The 22620-nt window shown below is 38.9% G+C and overlaps 2 protein-coding genes and 1 long non-coding RNA gene across 5 annotated transcripts; 2 read left to right on the top strand and 1 right to left on the bottom strand.

Annotated features, from left to right (window-relative positions):
- Positions 1 to 638: 638 nt before the first annotated feature.
- Positions 639 to 11388, top strand: LOC307020361. The gene is made up of 2 exons (XR_013802853.1): positions 639 to 1848; positions 9792 to 11388. It is a non-coding gene; the product is annotated as an uncharacterized lncRNA (long non-coding RNA).
- On the top strand, positions 1863 to 7217 carry LOC307020347 (uncharacterized protein). 3 transcript variants are annotated; one of them, XM_079651645.1, is made up of 5 exons: positions 1863 to 2185; positions 2424 to 3176; positions 3739 to 3951; positions 4788 to 4901; positions 5324 to 7217. In XM_079651645.1, the coding sequence occupies exons 1-5, from the start codon at positions 1898 to 1900 to the stop codon at positions 6383 to 6385; spliced, it is 2430 nt and encodes an 809-aa protein (XP_079507771.1). In that variant the 5' UTR covers positions 1863 to 1897; the 3' UTR covers positions 6386 to 7217. The 3 variants fall into 3 exon arrangements, with proteins under 3 accessions (XP_079507771.1, XP_079507773.1, XP_079507772.1); XM_079651647.1 differs by lacking the exon at positions 2424 to 3176; XM_079651646.1 differs by having other exon boundaries at positions 1863 to 3176.
- On the bottom strand, positions 7518 to 9584 carry LOC307020352 (uncharacterized protein). The gene is made up of 2 exons (XM_079651659.1): positions 8764 to 9584; positions 7518 to 8573 (listed from the first exon to the last, which is right to left on the bottom strand). Exons 1-2 carry the CDS (start codon positions 9580 to 9582, stop codon positions 8247 to 8249), a joined length of 1146 nt encoding a protein of 381 aa, XP_079507785.1. The 5' UTR covers positions 9583 to 9584; the 3' UTR covers positions 7518 to 8246.
- Positions 11389 to 22620: the final 11232 nt, after the last annotated feature.

Raw genomic sequence — 22620 nt, 5'->3', positions numbered from 1 at the left:
ATGTAAAGTGCTTTGAGGGGTCTTAAAGACTGGATAAAGCGCTATATAAGTACAGTCCATTTACAGTCCATTTACCATAAGTAAACTAAAAACTAAAAAATATGGCCTCCATAAATAAATAATAAAAACAGTTCAAAAAATGTATTTACTACCAATAAAAATTAATTATATATTAACATATTAAGTTGGATTAAAAGTTGATGGCAAATACTCCAAATAAGCGTGCTAGGATACAGTATGTCCTCATATTGCCACAATATAACTTCCACTTGGTAATTTCTTTTTCTAGTGCCTTCAAGAATGATCTTTTCACGTTATCAATTGGTTTTATAAAAAAGAAAAAAGGCAGAATAGTCTAGGTCTTTATTCTAGCAAAATTATAATTGTCCCTGCTTTATTCCTGCACTCGGCTTCAACCCACCAGGGACATTTATTACAGAAACTAAAAGTGATATACTCACCACAGCCATAATTATGTGTAACCAGATGTAGGCAAACGACACACTATAGCAAAGCCAGTTTAACATGAAGAATCACTTAAACATTTTATGAAATAGAGAGGCGAAGTCCCGCCCATCTAGTTCCGACCCATGGGACCCCGGAAGCGGAAAATTATACATTGACGTCAATGGAGAGAGAAAAGTCATCTTTCGATCCCCTTTGAATTGTGCCATGAATGACACATATGATGTTTGTCAAATTAAAAGAACATTTTGCAAGTCAAAAAAATAAAAATGTGTCGTAAAACTGTGAAGTTACAATTTTTTTGGTGTGAAACCGCTCAGTGAACTACAGGTCTCTGGTCTCGCACAATACGCGTCACCATCACAAAGATGGCTGTCACGTTAGCAAATTTCACCTGTTTCTTTCAGAATGAGGCGAAAAAGTATAAAACGAGGTGAAAATCACTACAAGTCTGGGCATGTTGAGAGCTGTACATACACGAAAGGGAGCGGTTCTGTAAGAGCCAGCATGCGGGACCGGCTTTACAAGGTTTCAGTGAGTAATATGAGTGCAATGTTTAAGGTTAATGTCAGCTAGCTAACATTAGCTAACAAGGTGCACTAACGTGTTTTGTTTTAGCAACTAGTTTTCTCCTTAAGAACTTCGTGGTCTCTGTGTATGCTGTGGATAACATTAGTGTTCACAAGAACAAGATACACTCCCGTGTTTTGTTTTAGTTGCTCTTCAGATTGAAGCGGCCAGTTTTATATCACTATATGTGTGATCTCCTTTTTACATCTCGTTGTGTCATTTGAGTTTATTTGCTGTGTGTAGATTCAAGGATTTTGGTTATCTTGTCCAGGGATGCAAACTTGTCACCTTTCGGCAAAATTCTCCATTTTGAATCCAAAATAGGTCGTTTGTGTGATTCATGTAGATCTGCAAAAAAATATTTTGGGGTATGGGAGGGAATCTGGGACCCGGATTAATGTGCGGCCGCAAGCTTTTTTTATATATTATAATGAAGTACGAGCTGTGTGCTCGAGTCTTCCTGCCTGTCGGCTCTGCTCATGATGTATAATAAGCCTCTGCTGCTAGGCGATGATGGTCTAGCTTCAGCAGCTACATTACCTACGGTGCGTTCGTTAATATTAACTGTGTGGTTCGGAATCACTGTGGCACAGACTGGACCGCTGGTGAACAGCTGTTAGAACGGGCCGTTCAGGTGTTCAGAGCAGAGCTCCCTGTCGGAGCGGCAGAGCGTGATGTGCAATGAAAAGTTTTTTTTTCCCGTCGCAATATTATCGTTGAGCTAGCTAACTAGCATACATTGACACTATCTGCTAACGTTAGCTTTAGCCTTCGTTTTCTAATCGTTTTTTTCATAGGCTATAAACAGAGGTGGTATCTACGGAGCCCCCAAGGGGACATGGGGAAGAAAAAATAAATAAAAATGTTTTGCGAGATATCGCAAAACCTTTGCGATATCTCGCAAATGTTTTGCGAGATCTCGCAAAACCCCTTTGCGAGATCTCGCAATACTTTTGCGAGATCTCGCAATACTTTATCCCGCAAAAATGTTCGTTTAGCGCAATGTACTTCCGGCCGGTTCAGTTTGGCAACCTACAGTACTCTGGGGCAGCTTGTAACAGATGAAAGAGTCATGGAGGAGGATTTGGAAAGCTTTCTTCGCTCGAGAGAGGTCCCACAAGAGGACATCATGAAAATGCAAAGTGACAAGGTGCGTAGAACATTCATTCAATTCACGGAATAAGTTACCGTAACAGCACAGAGCCTGGAAAAGTCAAACACTTTATAAGTAATATGGAGGTAGCATGGCAGTTAAAAAATCCTTCTGTAAAACGTTTAATGCTGAATTCTGAATTTGATAAGCGCCGTTTGTTTGCAAGTTAAGTGTTAGGGTGCTAGGTAGCAAGCTAGTGGTTGTTGGTAATGTATTAGTTATTTTATTTTTGCAGGTTGACAAGGCAGTGCTAACCATCATGAATGATGAACAAATGGCAAAGTATATCACTTCATATGGTGACCGAGTAGCTGTCCTCTCCTTCTGTCAACAAACAAAGCGCAGCACAGATAAAGAAACTCTTCTACAGACATTAAGAGATAAAATAGGAGCACGGAAAAGTAAATCAAAAACAAAAGGAGCATTGTGTGGTGCATCAGGTGTGTTTCAAAAAGAAGGTGAAGGGATGTCAAGACGAAGAAATAACGCAGCAGAAAAGACTACCAGGAAGATTGAAATTGGATGGCTTCATTTTCACAATAAGGAATACCAACAAGTGAGGACCTGCAATGGCGGGGGAACAAGACATGCATCGGTGGAAAAAACAACAACTGTTGCTCAGCTTTTGGAAATGGGAAAGAAGCTATTCTTCCCAAATGGCCACTCAACAAAAGGGCGAGTTGAAGACTTCACCTTTGATGTCTGTGATTTTAAAAGAAACCAGATCCCTTCAGATGACACTGTTGGCAGACTTTATGAACAAACTAAACTGAAGCTGCTTAGATTTTACATATCCACAAAAGAAGAAGCCCACCCAAAAGATCAATCCCCATCTGAGGTAGAAACAGTTAGAGAAGATTCCTTATCTGCAGATTCATCTGTTGCCATCACTGAGGGAGCAGACTCACATGGATCTGTTGATGCAGATGAATTGATTAAAGATCTGCCAGAACATGGATATTCATCTGACAGCGACAATAGCGATCAGGTTTGTGGCAGTAGGAAATATAAAGTCACTTTAATGACAGGGACAGATGGAAAGAGATAGTGCTTGAAGATTAAACTTCAGGTAATAACTAAATAAAGAAATGATGTACATGGATTTCATAAAACAGAAAGGTTCCATTGTGTGCCATCAGTCACCACAGTTAGTCAGCAACTTTCTACATAGCTATAGTTATGGTAGGGCTATTTAGCACACGCTTTTGTCCAAGGCGTTACCAACATACTTTCACCTCTGTATGTTTCAATTTTTCCAGGACTTTGTTGTTGACATGTGTGGTCAGATGCATACATTTCTTTTTGTTGCATATTTTTTTGCTATTTCATACTTTTATTTGTAATGCTTTGAAACATATCACTTATCTTAGAGACTCTGAGGGAAGATTGAAGAATATCTAAAAGTTATTGCACAGTACCTTTATGCTTAATAGGCTAATGTGTAGTCATATGTATTTTTTTGCACACCATTTGATATTAATTGTGAAACATGTTTTTCTCCCTGCCATTATTACAAATTACTGCTGACAACAAAAGTTGTTTTTTTGTAGCATTTCCAGATACAACCAAGATCCAAAAAACAAAGATCAACCTCTGACACTGTGACAGCAGAAGGTCCAAGGCAATCACATCGCTCCCATTCAACCCCAACAGACGAGGCAGATACACTTGTATGGGATCCGGAAGATGATCTTTGGGGAGCAGGTGGTGATGAGATAGTTGTGATAAAATGGAATGACGTCACACATGAGGATGTCACTCAGGTAATGTGATCAGGAAAGTGTTTGGGTAAGGGGGTAGAAATGCAAATATATGTATTAAAACCAAACCAGTAAACACAGAAAAGATTGAGAAATGTATTGCTACTTCAATTCAATCAATTACATACTGTAGTTTTTTGTTGGATTTCAATAGTCAGTAAATTCGATTCAATTTATAGAAAAAGTCAAATGTGCATTCCTACTTTGAAAAAAATGTACCATGTCCTTTTATTTTTATGGCATATGTATTCTGTTCCCCGATTATTCTTTGGACACACGAATGAAATAACCTACAGTGCTGTGAAACGCTTACTGTACTTACTGAAATGTTAGCTCACCCCTTGTATATTTAGAGCTTCATTTTGCCACAGCATATTGATTAACATTTAATAGTTTATGCTGCTTTAGAACCTTTCACATTTCAACAAACCAAACAAGACCTGATGAAAACCTGTGGAATTCCACAAAGATTTTAATTTTGCTCATAAGCTCATAACTCATGGTGGCATGCACAACTTCACAATTCTCCTTTTTTTGCGATAATTTCTATATCAAACTACCATTTGTTGTGTATAGTGGTATAGCAAAGTCATGTACAACTTGTATTAAAATAAATGGTGTTATTTAGCAAGCTGCAGTAGAAGTGGAAAGCAACAGAGTCCTTTTGACTTGTGATTGTGCAGTAGTTTTTATAAACACGTACAAGTATTTCTGGTTTTAAATAGAAGATGATGTTGAAGACTATTACGGAAATACTTTTGTAAATTACGGTCTGCAACAACGTCTAAGACTTCAAAGTGTCTGCTGTCAATTAATAACATACTTAATTCATCCTTCAGAGTGCGGAGATGAATGGAGTACCAATGCAGGATTTACTACTCCCCTTGTCCTCTGATTTTGGCCTGCCTTCGGCACATGTGTCCATACATGAGGATACAGTGCAAACAGCACAGGTAAGATGCATCACTGCAAGAAACCCTGAACACATCCTTTAAACTACCGGTCTTGTAAGATTTCACATAACTGTGGCCTGTAAAACATTTGTATACTGTCCTGAGAGCTCTGGAGGAGCTCGGTCAGGTATAAAAAAAGTAACTTTGATGATTTTTATACTGAAGTTTTCAGTGTTACCTCGGCTTTGAATTGGAGACAACAAATAGAAAGTCTGTGTTATAAACTGGAGGTGTGGTGGAGTTGGAAAGAAGGTCTTGTAAAAAATAGCTTTTGAGTTGCATTATTGGAAAAACATAGAATCCAATATTATATGGACCTTGATTCATACTCAACATTTAAACAATTAGGACATTTTGGCCTCTGCTTCATTCATTGACCAATCTTTTTGTGTGTGTTTGTATGATTCGTTCTTCTACTACAGGATTTGCTTTTAAATTCGAGCAGCCAACTATCCCCATCAACCTCAGCTGAAGGCTCAGGAAATCCAGAGAGCACGCGACGTGCATCAATTCACAGGACAAAGGTTGTTGAAGATCTTTTGGCTGTATTTATGGACAGTAGCATAATACATTTGACTCTAAAGATGGACTTTGTAAATGAAAAAGCTATTGATGATAATGGAGTATCAAGGGAGGTTTACACTGCATTCTGGGAGCAATTTCTTGAAACGTGTGAAGGGGAAGCAGAGCGAGTTCCAAGGCTGAGGCCAGATTTCTGTGAGGCTGAATGGCAAGCAGTTGGACGGATCTGGGTGAAAGGATTACTGGACCATGGTGTCATGCCAGTGAGGCTATCAAAGGCTTTCATTTTAGCCTGCATTCATGGAGTCGACTCCGTTGATGTAGACATCCTGATGACATCGTTTCTCAACTACCTCTCTCCTGTTGAGAGATCAGCTGTGGAGAAGGCTCTCCAGGGCACAATGGAGGAGAGTGATGAAGAGGACTTGCTCGACCTTTTCACAAGGATGGGTTCCCATTTCCTACCGGCAAAGAACAACATGGAGCCTGCCATCGAAACAATGGCTCATAAAGCCATTCTCCAAGAGCCAAAGTATATCGTCGATTGCTTCTTGACACCCATGTCACTTGTACAGCTGAAACTGCCTGACAAGGACAGTGTGTTGTCTCTGTATGAGAAGAAGAAAGCCACAGGCAGAAGAGTGTCCCAACTGTTTGAAACAACCAACGTGGTGCTGTCTCAGAGAGAACAGACCACTTTCAACCACCTCCAACGATATGTGAAAAATGCTGACCAAGCCAAAGCTGAAAAAATCCTGCGTTTCTGCACTGGTTCTTCTGTCATATGTGTTGACAGAATTGGGGTGTGCTTTAATGCTGAAACTGGGCTCAGCAGAAGGCCTGTTGCTCATACCTGTGGAGCTATCCTTGAAATACCGTGTACCTACAGCTCTTTCCCTGAATTTCGCACGGAGTTTGACAATATCCTGTCCAGCAACTACTTTGAAATGGATATCCTTTGAACTTGAGAGCAGTCATTATCAGGCCTGATAGTAACAGTTTGGAATATTATTTTGATTTGATATTTTTGTGTTTTTTTTTTCATTGAAACAACTGATGCACTGAACCGTGTAATGAGCAGTCTGCAATTCTATTTTCTGCTTTAACAAGGATATTACTTTTTTTTTAATATGCTTTGAGAATGACTGCAGTTTTCATTTTTGTCAGTTTGATCGTAACCCAGTTTAGAGGCTGAGATTAAGTGTGGTTTTTTTGCAGCTAAGAAAGCTAAACGGTGTTGTCCGTCACTGGTCGAATTGTTAATTGTTGATGTTATGGTGTTAAAGAGTCAGTCCTTTTTGATAACTCTCAGAAAAAAAATGTTTGAAATTTAATGTGTAAATAGTTGTTAGATCCTGTTTACAAAAAGGTGATGTTGAAAGTGTGAAATGTGGCCTGAAAAGACTACCCTCTAATTACAAGCCCTCAGAATGTATAAATAATATTACCAACATATCACTTTCATTTACTGCCATCTTAACATGGCACCGAATTATAACTCAATGCTATTTTCTTTAGAAACAGAAATCGTGTGTATGTAGATGTGCATATGAAGTGACGTATACATAATGTGCAATGTTTTATTTTTTTATTTCTCAATTGGTCTTAATAAATTGACAAACCAAACTGATTAGGCACATTTTAAATTGAATCAGGGTTGCAAGCCAGGATTTCACACTTGATAAAAATACAAAATTATTATTAATATTTCCACACTGTTAAAAGATCAGCTTGTGCTGTTATTTTCTACCCCTTTCTGACATTAAAGTGCCTGTCAACACAGGCATCACTGTGTTTTCTGTTAATTACATGTAACTTGATGTTCGTACTACTTGGTTCTAGCATTACTAAAGTCCTATACATTTTCACACACACTATTTTTGTTTCACAGTTCGAAAACACATCAGAATCAGAATACATTACATGTTACTGGTTAGACGCTTTTATCCAAAGCGACTTACATACTCAATACTGTGGACAAGGAGCAATTTGGGGTGAAGTGTCTTGCCTAGACACAACGACATGCAGTGGGGTTTGAACCTCTGACCATCTGATCCCCATAACAAGGCTATATCCACTGCGCCACACGCCTCACCCAATGAATACCTTTATTAGTCCAACAGAGGGGACATTTACATTGTTACAGCAGAAAAGAGCCAAAGACAGCTTAATGTTACCTAAGAAGCATGCATAAAAAAGTATTAAAGATAAACAAATTATAATTTAAACAAAGTTAGACAATTTACAAAATACACATCCTGTAAAAGTTTATAGGTATATATTGCACAGTTATTAACAGCATATATATATTGCACATGGTTGGTATTTAACAACAGGGGGTGTTATAGTCTGTTATTGTGTGTGTGTGGGGGGGGGGTCTACTAGGGGCTGTACTGGTTATATAGTCTGACCGCTGCTCCCTCTCTCTGAGACAGCGGGGGTGCAGCAGCCTGTCACTGAAGGAGCTGCACAGTGAGGACAGGGTCATGCCATCACATGTATATAAAAGGGGGGAGTGATGTTGACAAGGCAGTATTTTAGTCATCTTACAGTTCATAACACCTTAACAGGACTGGTGTCTACAGAATCTAAAATATTCAACAGCTTAGACTTTACTGACATATTCTAAATTCTTAGTCAACTTAAAGATAGGATTTCAAATTAATTATATGAGCTATGCACACACATGACCTAAGTTCATCAAGCAAATGCAGTGAGTAGCATTACTACTTTGTGAAAGAAACTACAGGCATAAGAGCTATATACTCCCAGAAACAAACAAGCAGTGCGGTGACGGTGAGTTCCAATGTCACGGTATATGATTTAGAGAGATGCACTGATGGCCTCTCTTAGGTGCATATACAAGTTCACAGCCTGATATGGGTCTGTTGGTGGAGTCAGATGGGACTCGCCCATAAAGATGTGGCATAGTTCGTACACATCTGGATCACATGGTATGGCCAGCCGAAAGACACATTCATTTTTGCACAGTTGAACGTGTTCATCTTCAACAGGGGAAAGGTAGTCTCTTGTCCGGTAAAGGTCAGGCACAGCATACATCACATTTGGCCGACCGCTGGGGACGTTCAGGTTTCTCGACGGCCTGATGGTGTGCGCGTTCCAAACCTGTGCAGTGTCATCCAACTCATCCTGTTAAAAAGAATGTAATACATTTAGTAAGAACTGTACATACGCATCAACTTAAATAGAGAACAACATTATGGCATTCACACATAACCACCAACCCCGCCCTCTGTCTGTGTCCTTCACTCTCTCCTCTCTTTCTTTTTCTCTCCTCTAACTCACACGCACAGCACATACACACAATGTATTAACTCACCTGGATGAGTCCCATGCAACAAAATTGAAGGAGGCTTTTGTCCAGAAATCCACCATCAAAATGCCCGTTGTCTCTGAGGTCTCCAAATAAGCACATCCAAAACTCCGCGCACTCTCTGCGAAGAAAACCCCACCAATACTCGATTCGTTGATTGGCGGTGCTGGCTCCCTCCAAGTAGCTTTCATGGGTGCCGTCTGGGCTAGTAGGTACGAGGAAACGCTGAATGCCTCGAACATAGCCATTTTCTGTTCCAAGATCGCCCCTCACCAGTCTAGGGCAGCCCCCTAAACGCTGCACTGCTTCCATGTAATATCCCCCAATCAACTTTGGGTCACTACTTGTTGTGTAGGCATTAAGCCAGATAATTTTTCTTGAATACCCATCGATACATCCATTTATACAAATGCCATATGGCTTCAGTTTATCATACGAATCCAGGTGCCAGATGAAGTTTGGCCCTTTGGAGAAGTAACGCCTTCGTCTGAGTCGTCCTGCTTGCCTTAATGCCACTCCTCTGGGATCCAGCTCCTTCAGTACCAAGCGCACATCCTCCTTCCTCACACGCAGTCCATGCACTCTGCATTTTGCATACATCCAGCGGTACCCATGAAGCTGCCCAGAGTACTGCAACTGGTTGCGAATGAAATCCACCAGGACCGCAAGCTCAGAGTATACATGTCGACGTGCATGTCCCCTCGCTCGGAGTTTCCTCTTGAGGTGTCTTTCACTTATGATAAACCTGTGCCTATTGCCAAGCACTGATGTTATGTCTTTATATTTTAAGCCAAGCTCAAAGTAAAAATCGATTAACTGCTCCATTGTTGTGGTTTCTATGTCGCTGAACTGACCCGGAAGTACATTGAGCGAAATGAAAACCTTTGCGAGATCTCGCAAAAGTATTGCGAGATCTCGCAAAAGTATTGCGAGATCTCGCAAAAGTATTGCGAGATCTCGCAAAGGTTTTGCGATATCTCGCAAAACATTTTTTTTTTTTTGTTCTTCTCCATGTCCCCTTGGGGGCTCCGTAGGTATCAGTATGTATCTTGTACTTGATTAAAAGTAGAAGTACTCAGTTCTTGTACTTGAGTAAAAGTAGAAGTACCAGAGTGTAGGAATACTCTGTTACAATAAAAGTCCTGCATTCCAAATGTTCCTCAAGTAAAAGTAGAAAAGTATTATTATCAAAATATAGTGAAAGTAGCGACAGTAAAAGTAGTCATTTTGCAGATTGGTCCATTTCAGAATAATATGATATGTTTTATAATGATTGATCATTAAAGTGTTATCAAAGCTGGTAAAGGTGCAGCTAGTTTGAATGACTTTGTATACTGCAGGGTAGCTTGTGGATTTACTCCAGGTGGAACTAAAGTCTGATTTAGCACTTGATCATATTTCACATCATTCATCCACATCTGTAAAGTAACTAAAGGTATTAAATACATGTAGTGGAGTAGAAGTACACCATGTACCTCTGAACTGTAGTGGAGTAGAAGTACAAAGTAGCAAAACATTGAAATACTTAAGTAAAGTACAAGTATCTTAAAATTGTGCCCAATTATAGTACTTATTGAGTTTATGAACTTAGTTACTTTACACCATGTGGTGAAGTATTATTTGAATTATTTGAAGGATTAAAGTAACGTGTTATGGCAGGAAAGTTCAATCTGGTATATTCATTTTAATGTCACCTTATATAGAATGTGTGTTAAACTTGTGATTTCTGCATTGAGTGACTTCTGCCTAGCAGATACCAAGAAGAGGCCCCTAGGGTCTCTATGTTAATTATCAATAGTCCTTGCAATCAACAGGGGAATTCCCAGATACATTTTCAGATATAAGGCAGTTAAAGTCTTGTAGAATTAATGATTTATCTCCTACACATCCTGCAGGCCTTGAGACTTGGGTCACCCAGCAGTAAACAAGATAAACGTCCTTTTGAGCTTATCAATAAAATGTATTCATTCCTAGTAAGCTGACTTTGGGGTAAAGGGAAGTTCAGGGAAGCCATTAAGCCACAAGAACAATTAACTTATGTTGGTTGACTGATGCGGGGACTGTTATGGGACGATGGCGTTTGGATATTTACAAATATGGCTTTCATAGAGAAAAATAGGTGACTGTTGTGTGATAAGATAAATGATACGATGTTTGTGTGTGTTGAAGATGTTTAGGGGGAATGAGTATGTGTCCTGTCAAAGAGTCCTCTGTCATGACTCCAAATCATTGATTGGGGGATCTGCCTGAGGGCAGAGGGACAAAAACACACACACACACATACACTGTGAAGCAACAGATGGAATCAACAAACTGACTTACTACCTGGGATCCCGCCCAGAAGGGAAACCGACCAATGAAACACTACCAACTCACTGGCTAGCTCGCTCAGAAGTGAACCCTCCAATAAACAAATAGCTAGGAAGGAGCAAGCGATAAAACTCCTCCCCACCTGTGTATAAATGTTGTGATCATTTTGAAGATCGGCGCTCTTGTTTTTGACTTGCCGTTCCTGAGACGTGTCTCACACGGTGGTAGAACCTGAGCCCGGAGTACTCTGCAGAGTGCTTCGTGATTCGGTGAAGTATTTGTATGTTTCCACCATTAAAGCAGATTATTGTTTAACCCTTATCCTGGCTGCTTTGAATTTTTCCTTCTTTTGAGAACCCGCTCATATAGGAACGGCGCGGAGCAGAGATTCTGCCCCAACAAATGGTGTTTCCCCGACGTCATGACGTCATGACGTGGTGACGTCATAAGTAGGGTTTTTGAGAGGAAAATCAGCAGCCAGCGGACGAATGGTCCGGAGAAGAGGCCTAGAATAATCTCTGACAACTAAAACGAGGATCCTACAATTGAAAGGTGAGCAGACGAGCCTGTTTCTATCGAAGGTCTGTAATTGGCTAAACTACATTTTAGAGTTGTCAGAGACATATTCCGGTGTCATAGTTGTTTCGGTGGAATATACAAATACATATTTTAGATAGGTAGGAAAGTTATATAACATAAAAGTGAATCAACGAGGTATGTAAGACGAAGGTGAAAGGCCCCGTACTTTTTTCAGAAAGGAGACGGCTGAAGACTCGTTGGGGGATGTTCAGTGGCTGTTTGCAGACGCCATCCAGGGACAAATCTGAATAACTATTCTTAGGTTCATAGGAATCGAAGTTGAGTTATAAGTAAATCCAAAGGAGAGTAACGCAACCTTCAAAAAGCAATTTTGAAGTGACCGGACCTCATTAATCCTTTGTTCTGTGGGGTTGAATCTATAAAGCCAAACGTCACGATAAAGAGTTCTGTAAGCCTGGGTTACGACTCCATGTCAGCGTCACATCGTTGAAAGACGGTGTTGAAGCGCGCTGAGAGGCTCGCTAAACTTGTTGGAATAAATATCGGACAATAAAAGCTGAATAGACTGTACGGGGAATTTTTTCTGTGAATATTTACTGGTAACAAAGAAAGTAAGTCAGATGAATAGATACGAAGTCATAATGAAGGGAGAATTTGAACGAGGGGAGCGTGAGTTAAGAGCTTACGAGAACAGTGGGTTCAAGCAGAAAAATTGAATAAAAGGATAGCAGAAGTGTTAATTGTTGAAGGAAGCCCCCCTTCTCCTAAAGAGGCTGAGAGCAGCAGCAGCAGCCCGGAGTGTCTCTGCTTGCTTTTTTCTCTAATGCCTGAAGTTGGAAGGAAATACATTGAAAATTAACAGATTAATGTGTGATTTGAAGTGGTAGATATATTAAAATAAATAAGAAACAATGATTTGCTGCTATTTAAACATAGTCTTTGAGAACTGATTGATACCGTTGCATTGCGTTGTGAATTTCATGGTATTTGTCTTTAACTAAGGATTGTACTTAATTATACTTCAAGGAAAATTATATTACATACAGTAACCTTAGGGGAAAGTAAAAAGAGATTTACTGAGTATATGAAGTACATTAAGGGTAAGGTTTTATTCAAATTAAATATAATAGGTGGATTTTTCCACCTAGAATAAGACATGGAAAGAGGAACATTTGTTAGACATGAAATAACGAACTCACTGGAAGAAATATATATTGTAATGTTATTTAGGAGTTGTTTTTATCATATACAGTTACTCTCAGTTGATGGTTGTTTAAAGTAGATAGGGAACTGAAAACGTGAACGATTCACCACAATGGTGTTTTTAGTTTATGAAGAAGGAGTAGAAAGTAAAAAGAAGGTTTTTGTAAGTTTCTCAGAGGGAATCTGTTAATGTTTAAGCATGACAGAGGTGCTGCACGAGGCTAAAAGCCATCTCACACAGTTGGAGAACAAAAGAGGTTTTGATGAGAGAAGCTTGGGCCGGCAGCTGCAGGGTGCAGAGAGGAAGAGAGGGGAAAAGTCGGATGGTTTGAAAGAGGAGAGAGAGAATAAATGTTAAATAAAGTGAACCAATATTCTGGAAAATGTCATATTGTTTTGTGAGTAACATAAAATAAGAATATATTTACTAGATATAAGAACAACATGCTTATCTAGATTAACAGAACATTGCTATTAACCAGTTTCAGCTGCAACTATGCTATCTTTGTTCTAAAGAGAACATACGTTGCATTTATAATTAATATTAAGAAAGTTCACAATTGATACCATTAAAGACCGTTTGGGATTAATAGGACGAGTTTGTCATAAACATTCGTGCTTAGATGGAATAAAAGTGTTGAGAGATGTTCTCAAAAATGGGAGTTTTCACAATGCTTTTTAGTTTTTTTTGAAACAATTAAGTAATAAGGACAGAAAAATGTTCCGTGATGATTTATTTAGGTTTCAGCTTTAGTAATAATGAAGATTACATTTTGTAGTAATTCCTTTAAGTGTTCCAAAAATATATTCATTAACTGTAGTCAGATTACTTGTTTTAAATATATAGTGCTGAATACAGTTAGTTTTGTATTCTGTTACAAATCTAACCATGCTTGTAACACACAACTTAGATAAACAATTTGAAAAAGAATAGAATAAGCAAGTAGATAAAAGATGAATCTATAGTGGTTAAGAAAGGTGTCTTTGTTTTGCCTATTAACTGAGAACTGAAGTAATGAAGAATAGGAAGACTGTTACCATTAATGGGTTTAACATTCACATGTTTCAGCATTCCTGACCATATAGACACTCAGCTGTTTTATTTTGTCACCCGCTGGGGGAGAGATTTACATTGAGTTTTTCTCAGTTGCTGATTTGCTGTGATTACAGCAGCATTGGATAGTTGTGCGCCACCTTTGGGTTGTACTCTGAATCAGTTTGTTGGTGAAAAGTTGCTCATTACAGAAACAGAAGAAGTGTGCAAAGAACGCATCTCTGAGGAGGTATTGACAGTTTGCTTGTGCCTCGTTGTCAAGGCAACAGTGGTGTGAAGAGGTACTGCAGTTTTTGGGGATTTCTGCTGTACAGAGGACAACGTGTGTCTGCTGATTGTATCACATTGATCCAGAGGTCCCTTCCCCCTCAGGACATCCCAATGCCAGAGAGAGTTTCCTTGGAGCCCACTGACCAGGGCCGGTTCTAGCTTTTTGGGGGCCCTGCCACTGACTACAGCTGAAGAGGACAATGAATCATTGACTGTTCTCAATATGACAAGATCAAGAGACAGGCTGGTCTCAGTCTGTTCAGACTCTGAAGAAATCATGCAATGATTTTACAGCATAACTGTCTAAGAGTTTACCAGAAGGTGGTGTAGAACGATATGCTTAGTGTTTAGGAAAGGAGGCTGATTGTTTAATGATGGTCTGGAATACTGAAAAGATTAAAGTTTAATATCCTTGTTTGGCAAACAAGACATCTGATTATTATGTCACACATGATAATCTTGACATAGTGACTAGCTATGGGTAAACGTGTGGACGTTATACCATTATTATCATGAACTAAAAATAAATAGGGAAATAGTATCTGGTTAAAGATGAATGGATTTCATGTCCTAGAGAGGATTAGTTTATATTGTGAATACTTCACAAGGTATTTACTAATGTATTTTGAAGAACACATCACAAGAACACAAGTCCAGTTTTGTTTTGTTTTTGGATGAAATTGTCCATTACCAAAACTGTTCAGCTTAGGTCTAGCTTTAGACTTTAATAGTAAAAGAGTATTTAGGCTTATCTTTGTATATCTGACTTTTTTTTTTTAAATACAGATGTAGCACTGAATTTCGGACTCCAGCTTACAGCTTCCTGCCTACGGCCTGCCAAAGACCAGTATAGAGGAATGTTAAGCCCTCCCACTATTTTCCAAGAGGGCGTTGCCAGATTTTCAATTTCAGGTTTTAACCAGGAGATGGCGCTTCATTCAACAATACAGAAATACAAGTTTCATGGACTTTCAGTTGTGTTTTGAAGAGCATTTGAACACATCAATATTTTAGATCAACTAAAGTATATCTAATCTTGTAATTCAATAATATATAGTCTTTATATATTAAATAATCATAATTATAATGTAAATGTTTACATTACACTTCTTTATTTGTTATGCTCATACTTTAACCTTTACAATCGTTTGCTTTAATATGCAGTATATTTTTGTGTTTGCTTCCTCCTGCTCCCTTTCGGACACATACTGTATGATTTATTATTAATATGAAGATATTATTAAGATAAGATAAGATGTTACTTTATTGATTGAACATTTTAGTTTAGAATGTGCTGTCCCACGGTAATTCAGAAGGCTCACAGGTCACATTCCGACCATTATTTAAAACAATAGGTGCTTTCACACCGTCTACAGTTTGATTTGTATAGAGGGAGCTCTGTCAGTTTTCGAATTACCCATTTGCTTTCGGGGAGCCCTATTTTTCAGAGCACATCCTGCTACTAAATATGTCACACGCACGCTCTGTTGACTGGCGCAGCAGCGCGGATGCGATCAATTGCTATAAAAACACTCTTCTACTAATACAGACGGTGTCACTATGCCGGCGGATGTGGCCGTTGTTGAAGCCTCTTCAGGCTCCGCATCGGCAGGCCTCTCCCTCGGTGTGGAGCTGTCAAACTCGACCCTAACGCCGCTTACAGCCGGCCAACTAAAAGTTGTTTTCCGTTCACGTTGTCATTTTTAGACTCCTTCGCTTCTTTGCTTGTGAATCCAAAAGCTGTGACGCTTGGCTGTTTTCGTTTTGCCATATTTTTTTATTACACAGCCAGAGTTAAAAAAATATCAATATGAACATTTCAAATACCGCGCCGGCATCACCGCCATAATCATAGCAACGTAAGTAAGAATGCAGCGCCGCCACATACAGATGGCAACACCCAGACATATTCACAAATATAAAACAAATATTCAGAAACTGTAATGAACAATAACTATTATTTATTTCAAGAACTGTTATTTACAGAAACTCAACATTTCTAATCTGTGTGACACAAATATGCACGATTGTTTTGGGCTCCCCCTATTTATCTCAAAGTCAGCCTTCAGGGGAGCTCCCTCCCTCTTCGGGGGAGCCAAGCTCCTCCTAGCTCCCCCCCATTTCGAACAGTGTCTGTGGCTGAATGGCCAGCGATTAGGTGCGGCGCATTTGTCATAGGTGATCAGAGCTAACTGCCTGCCGTCAGATTTCATTTAAAAAACAGATCTGATTTTAAGACTATTTCTGCGCTCATAAAGAATGATAAGAATAACAATAATGCGTATTGAACTGGTTTCATTAATTAGTGAGTTTATTTAATACTAGAACCGCCAATCGGGTCAATTTGTGTGATGTGTGTTGTGTGTGTGCAATGTAACTTTTTTTCAATAAAATATTAAAGTCTCCCAGTCCGTGACTTTTCCTGAAAGTGTGTTATGTAGCACCCTATGTTGTTAAAAATTGCATTCTAATAGCGGGATTTGACAGGTTTAGGCAGGCCTATACAAAAACCTCTGGCGGTTAAGGTAATTAGGTACAGTAGAAGCCCTTTTTTATCAGTAACGAATTTAGCAGTTGAACATAAAAGTCAACTAACTGAGGGTCACTTGCAATGACAGTGTTGTGTCTAACTGTAAGCTTGTCATTCAGAGTAACCTACCGTTAATTTAGCTGCTGGAGAAGAAAGATCAAGGGGGGAGGGGGGCAGAGAGCTGTGGTTGATGGGCCATTAGTTGTGTAAATACACAGCTGAGAGCTGCCGTTTCATTCAGACTGTTTAAAAAACTGTAACAACGGACTATTTTTCTTAGCGGATGTATGTCAATTTAAATCAATACATACAACTATTTTTTAAATCAATACATACAACTATTTTTTAAATCAATAAAAACATTTTCTAAATCCATAAAAGCATTTCAATTAATATTGGGAGTCATGTCGTTACTTTGTTGAGAATGTGGCCGTGTAATAAGCGGGATAATTTGCAGCGACTTGTTCCTTATGGGGAAAATAACACCCGTCATGTGTGTGTAGAGGTGTGTGTGGTTAAAACACTTTCATGAAGTGAAGGAATGTCCTTCTATAAAACAGCTGTGGGCAGCAGTGAGTGTCACGGACATGAATTCATAGATCAAGGCAGACTGGTGCACACACTCTCCTTTCCTGGCAGGCGACACGCCCGTTCTAAGCCGTGTCCCTCACTCCTCACATCCCAAGCATCCCCACAAGTGTATTATGTTGTTACATCGTTTCAGATGTTATGTTTCAGTTGTGCTCTGTCTATGTTCAGTGATGCAAACTTGTAACCTTTCGACGAAATTCGCCGTTTTGAATCCAAAATAAGTCGTTTGTGTGATTCATGTAGATCTGCAATACAAATATTTTTGGGTTATGGGGGGGGCTGGGACTCGGAGTAATCTGCGGCCGTGAGCTGTTATGTGCCATCATGACACGCATGATGTTCTTTTTTTATATATTATAATGAAGTACGAGCTGTGTGCTCGAGTCTTCCTGCCTGTCGGCTCTGCTCATGGATGTATAATAAGGCTCTGCTGCTCCGAGATGATGGTCTAGCTTCAGCAGCTACATTACCTACGGGTGCGTTCGTTAGTATTAACTGTGCGTCCGGAGTCACTGTGGCACAGACTGGACCGCTGGTGAACAGCTGTTAGAACGGGCTGTTCAGGTGTTCAGAGCAGAGCTCCCTGTCGGAGCTGCAGAGCGTGATGTGAACTGAAAAGTTTTTCTGTGGCAATATTATTTAAGGAATCGTTGAGCTAGCTAGCTAGCATACATTGTCACTATCTGCTAACGTTAGCTTTAGCCTTCTATTTCTAATAGTTTTTTTCATAGGCTACAAACAGAGGTGGTATAAGTATATATATTGTACTTGAGTAAAAGTAGAAGTACTCAGATCTTGTACTTGAGTAAAAGTAGAAGTACTCAAGTCTTGTACTTGAGTAAAAGTAGAAGTACTCAGATCTTGTACTTGAGTAAAAGTAGAAGCACACAGATCTTGTACTCGAGTAAAAGTAGAAGTACTCAAATCTTGTACTAGAGTAAAAGTAGAAGTACTCAAATCTTGTACTTGAGTAAAAGTAGAAGCACACAGATCTTGTACTAGAGTAAAAGTAGAAGTACTCAAATCTTGTACTTGAGTAAAAGTAGAAGCACACAGATCTTGTACTAGAGTAAAAGTAGAAGTACTCAAATCTTGTACTTGAGTAAAAGTAGAAGCACTCAGGTCTTGTACATGAGTAAAAGTAGAAGTACTCAGGTCTTGTACTTGAGTAAAAGTAGAAGTACTCAGATCTTGTACTTGACTAAAAGTAATAGTCCCAGAGTGTAGGAATACTCTGTTACAGTAAAAGTCCTGCATTCAAAATGTTCCTCAAGTAAAAGTAGAAAAGTATTATCATCAAAATATAGTGAAAGTAGCGACAGTAAAAGTAGTCATTGTGCAGATTGGTCCATTTCAGAATAATAGATATGATATGTTTTATAATGATTGATCATGAAAGTATTCTCAAAGCTGGTAAAGGTGCAGCTAGTTTGAATGACTTTGTATAATGCAGGGTAGCTTGTGGATTTACTCCAGGTGGAACTAAAGTCTGATTTAACACTTGATTATATTTCACTTAATTAATCCAGATCTGTGAAGTAACTAAAGGTATTAAATACATGTAGTGGAGTAGAAGTACACCATGTACCTCTGAACTGTAGTGGAGTAGAAGAACAAAGTAGCAAAACATTGAAATACTTAAATAAAGTACAAGTATCTCAAAATTGTGCCCAAGTATAGTACTTGTTGAGTTTATGAACTTAGTTACTTTACACCATGTGGCTATAAAGATAAAAAGACTTAAGCCTTGCACAGAGGCCTGAAAATACATTTTCAAAATGCTCAACAGTGCTGCCAAAATTATAAACTGACTGCTCCACAATTTAAAATAAATGCTTTTATATATTTCTATTAGATGTGACTCTTTGGCGTTTCTGTTATTATTAACACTGCTGCTTTAGTTGTTCTGACTGCTAAAATCCTCTGTCATTTCGTGGGGTGGGGGAGCCGGGGGCTCGGATCCTTGTCACCTTTTTCATACCTGATGAGTTTGCATCCCTGTATGTTAAAAAGCCTCAGTCACCTTAATTCATGTAATAAAAACATCTCAGGTCAGTAACACTCAAAGCTAAATGTGCAATACCATGTTCAGCTATGTTACTATTTATAATGTTATTGTTGTTACATCAGAAGATGTACATATTGAAATGATTTCTTAACTTACAGTAGGCTATTTTTTACAATGTGTTTTGGAAGGATTTATTAAATTACAATGAATATTGTCATTGTTGAAGGCTTTTAGAGAAGGGTGAACTATAAGCCTGAATTACATAACATTTTATACCTAAAAACATAAAAGCCACAATAAATAAGTCACAATTATTGTAGTTATTTTTAGCTCCCGTATTGCTTTCAACCCACCAGCTTTTATGGTGTTGTTACGTCACTAACTGTAAGCTTGTCACATACAGTCTATGGTCACTCAGAGTAACCTACAGTTAATTTAGCTGCTGGAGAAGAAAGATCATGGGGGGAGGGGGGGAGAGAGCTGTGGTTGACGGGCCATTAGTTGTGTAAATACACAGCTGAGAGCTGCCGTTTCATTCAGACTGTTTAAAAAACTATAACAACGGACTATTTTTCTGAGCGGATGCATGTCAATTTAAATCAATACATACAACTATTTTTTAAATCAATAAAAACATTTTCTAAATCCATAAAAGCATTTAAATTAATATTGGGAGTCATGTCGTTACTTTGTTGAGAATGTGGCCATGTAATAAGCGGGATAATTTGCAGCGACTTGTTCTTTATGGGGAAAATAACACCCTTCATCCAGATCAGGATCCCTCCGCTACACTTTGGGATCCTGATCGACCGACGAAACTCCATTTAAAATATACATATTTTTGGTGAATTACTGAGTTTAGGCACGTTAATAACGTTTTAATGAAGTTGAATACAGTATATTCATATGTGTCAGTGATTTCATGTCAATTCGGCGAACATAAACATAAATCATCGTGGTGAAGATGATGATTAAATTAGGATTAAAAATCGAGAGCCGGGCTGCATTTCCTCCCGTTCGTTTTTTTCGAATAACAAAATTATTTTGTTAAATAACAACATGGTGATGTTTTGTAAATGATTACATGTCTCTTATTTAGCACAGTAGTATGATATCCGTGACATATGGATCTTAACAAAGTTCCGCTGTACATCCAGCATACTGTATCTGACTTTATTTCACATGAGCTCCAGTGTGGAACCCCACTGCACCTCCTGGTGGATCAATGATCCATTGCAGCTGGCTTCATTATAATTACATTTATCTATCACGGGGGCGGTCTCAAGTCAAGCTGGAGGTTTTCCCTTGAGCGAGGGCAGATCACGTACCAATCACGGCCCTCGCGTTTCAAACTGTCTGAAATGAATCGCTACATCTGTATGTTGGCTATTCACTAGATAGAGAGATGGCATTACTCTCCATTTGTTAAGAACATTTCTGAAGATTAACTATTTGTTCCATTTCTAATATTCCTATTTAAGACGTAATTTTAGAGTAACAACGCTGATGCTGAAATTGGAAAATATGTTAGTGGTTTGCATGATGTAAACAAAAAAGGTTTTGTTTGTTAAACCACCAGTTAAATCTGAAACTGTAATAATGAGCTTAATTAAGCTTAGTTTAACATCCTGATGTAACATTATGAGGTATGTTCACTTCTAAGGGTAAACAAATTGATAAAATTGATTATTATTATTATTGATTAATTTGGAAAATTAATTCAAAAGGCCGTTTTCTGCAGGTTCACTTAAGAATGCCTTGCATGAACATTTGTCAGGTATTGTGTTTCCTAGGGGCGGTATATTAATAAAGTGTATTGATAATTTGTTTGTTAAACATCTGAAGAAAATGGTGCTGCGAACACGAGAAAAACTTTGTTGCATTGGTTGACATCAACACAATGATGTCACTAGTACAACTCCAGCTAGTAGAATATTAAAGTCTCTGCAGAGCACGACACATGGCCAAAAGACTGAGACCAAATGACCTTTGACCCTGACTGACAGTGTGACTTGAGAAAAGCACTATCAATGACTGACTCTGGGGCTGACCGAACTTGACTTTAAAACCTGACAGTGTGAGTGTGAATGAAATGTCTGCATGTGATCAGTGCAACTGCATGATTCTAAAACAATGACTAACCGAGCATGTCTTTGGACTAACATATTATTCTGGAGCTCCAAGGGAAACGAGAGGTTTCCTAAAAAATGTTGACATGTTTCTAATATTGATTGAGTTATAACAGGTAACACAGATGCAGAATCAGTGGCCAAGGGGCTACTGAGAGAGGTAATTCCAGAATGAGAATGAGAAGGTGAACTGTGATAATGAAAACAATTTTGTAATATTTCAACAGGTACTAAAGTAACTGAGGTTTGAAATGTAGAAAGAACATATTACAGTTAAGTTAAAACATAGTAATGTAATGAGATAGAATTTAATTTAGACAACATCTTGTAACTAGCCTGGTAAAGAAGTAAAAGCCATAGACTTTATTGTTTAGGTCATTATGGGGATGTACATTTAATTTAAATTCATAATAGAAAGACATTTGATGACAGTATGTTGGATTTCTGTATTCATTTTTTCAGCTTGATAATATCTAAGCAGTGACAGGTAGAAGCAGTATCACCAGGAAATTATTCACTTTGTCAGTATCATGATTTTAGTTGTTTTTAATCCATAACATTAGTGTGTTTCTTTACCAGAGACATTAGCAGTTCATATTATATTTAGATTTTAAATAGGATCTCAAGGATTTCATTTAAAAAATAACACAGATGCTTGTCAGACATTCCGAGCTATTGAAATATGTTACTTAGTTCACCTGAAGATGTTGGGGTTTATTTTGTTGACACAGGCCAAGTGTTAGGATTCTGAAGCTGCACTGGCAGATAGGAGGTCTGCAACTAATTTAGAAAACCTGTTCACAGACAGCTGTTGTTTTAAGACACCCCACCAACAGGCTCCAAGCAGCCTACCAGTGGTGGGTCAAACACCTGAGGGCCCAGAAGCACTGAGCGTAGACTTGAGGGGTGGGTATCAGATTTCTCCACACAGGTTCCTGACGCCAAATGGGGGACCCGAGGAGCAGGAGGCCGACACAGCGGAGTTCGTCTGGCTGAAGGTCGTCAGGCCTACGTGGCTCAACCCCAGGTTCTCCGGCCTCTACTGAGTGACCCAGAGGACATCTCAGGCCGTCCGCCGAGGAGCAAAGTGGGACATTGGGTACTACTGGAGCCAGTGTGCGGCGAGGAAATCACCGGCTAGGAACTTGGAGGACATTAGGACGGACCTGGCTATCATCAACGAGAACATCCCTACAGCAGACGACTCGGAAGCTGTCATCAGCGGACT

This window comes from Notothenia rossii, assembly GCF_949606895.1.
Source record: "Notothenia rossii genome assembly, chromosome: 9".
Taxonomy (NCBI): domain Eukaryota; kingdom Metazoa; phylum Chordata; class Actinopteri; order Perciformes; family Nototheniidae; genus Notothenia; species Notothenia rossii.
The sequence above is the reverse complement of the archived record's forward strand: the minus strand, read 5'-3'. Positions and strand labels throughout refer to the sequence as shown.

Excerpts from the sequence above, each read along its gene's own strand:
- LOC307020352 (XM_079651659.1), bottom strand. The coding sequence starts at position 9,582 with ATGGAGCAGTTAATCGATTTTTACTTTGAGCTTGGCTTAAAATATAAA. Across the intron at positions 8,574-8,763 it reads GTTGCATGGGACTCATCCAG|GATGAGTTGGATGACACTGC; the intron begins GTGAGTTAATAC and ends TCTTTTTAACAG.
- LOC307020347 (XM_079651645.1), top strand. The coding sequence starts at position 1,898 with ATGTTTTGCGAGATATCGCAAAACCTTTGCGATATCTCGCAAATGTTT. Across the intron at positions 3,952-4,787 it reads CACATGAGGATGTCACTCAG|AGTGCGGAGATGAATGGAGT; the intron begins GTAATGTGATCA and ends TTCATCCTTCAG. Across the intron at positions 4,902-5,323 it reads ATACAGTGCAAACAGCACAG|GATTTGCTTTTAAATTCGAG; the intron begins GTAAGATGCATC and ends CTTCTACTACAG.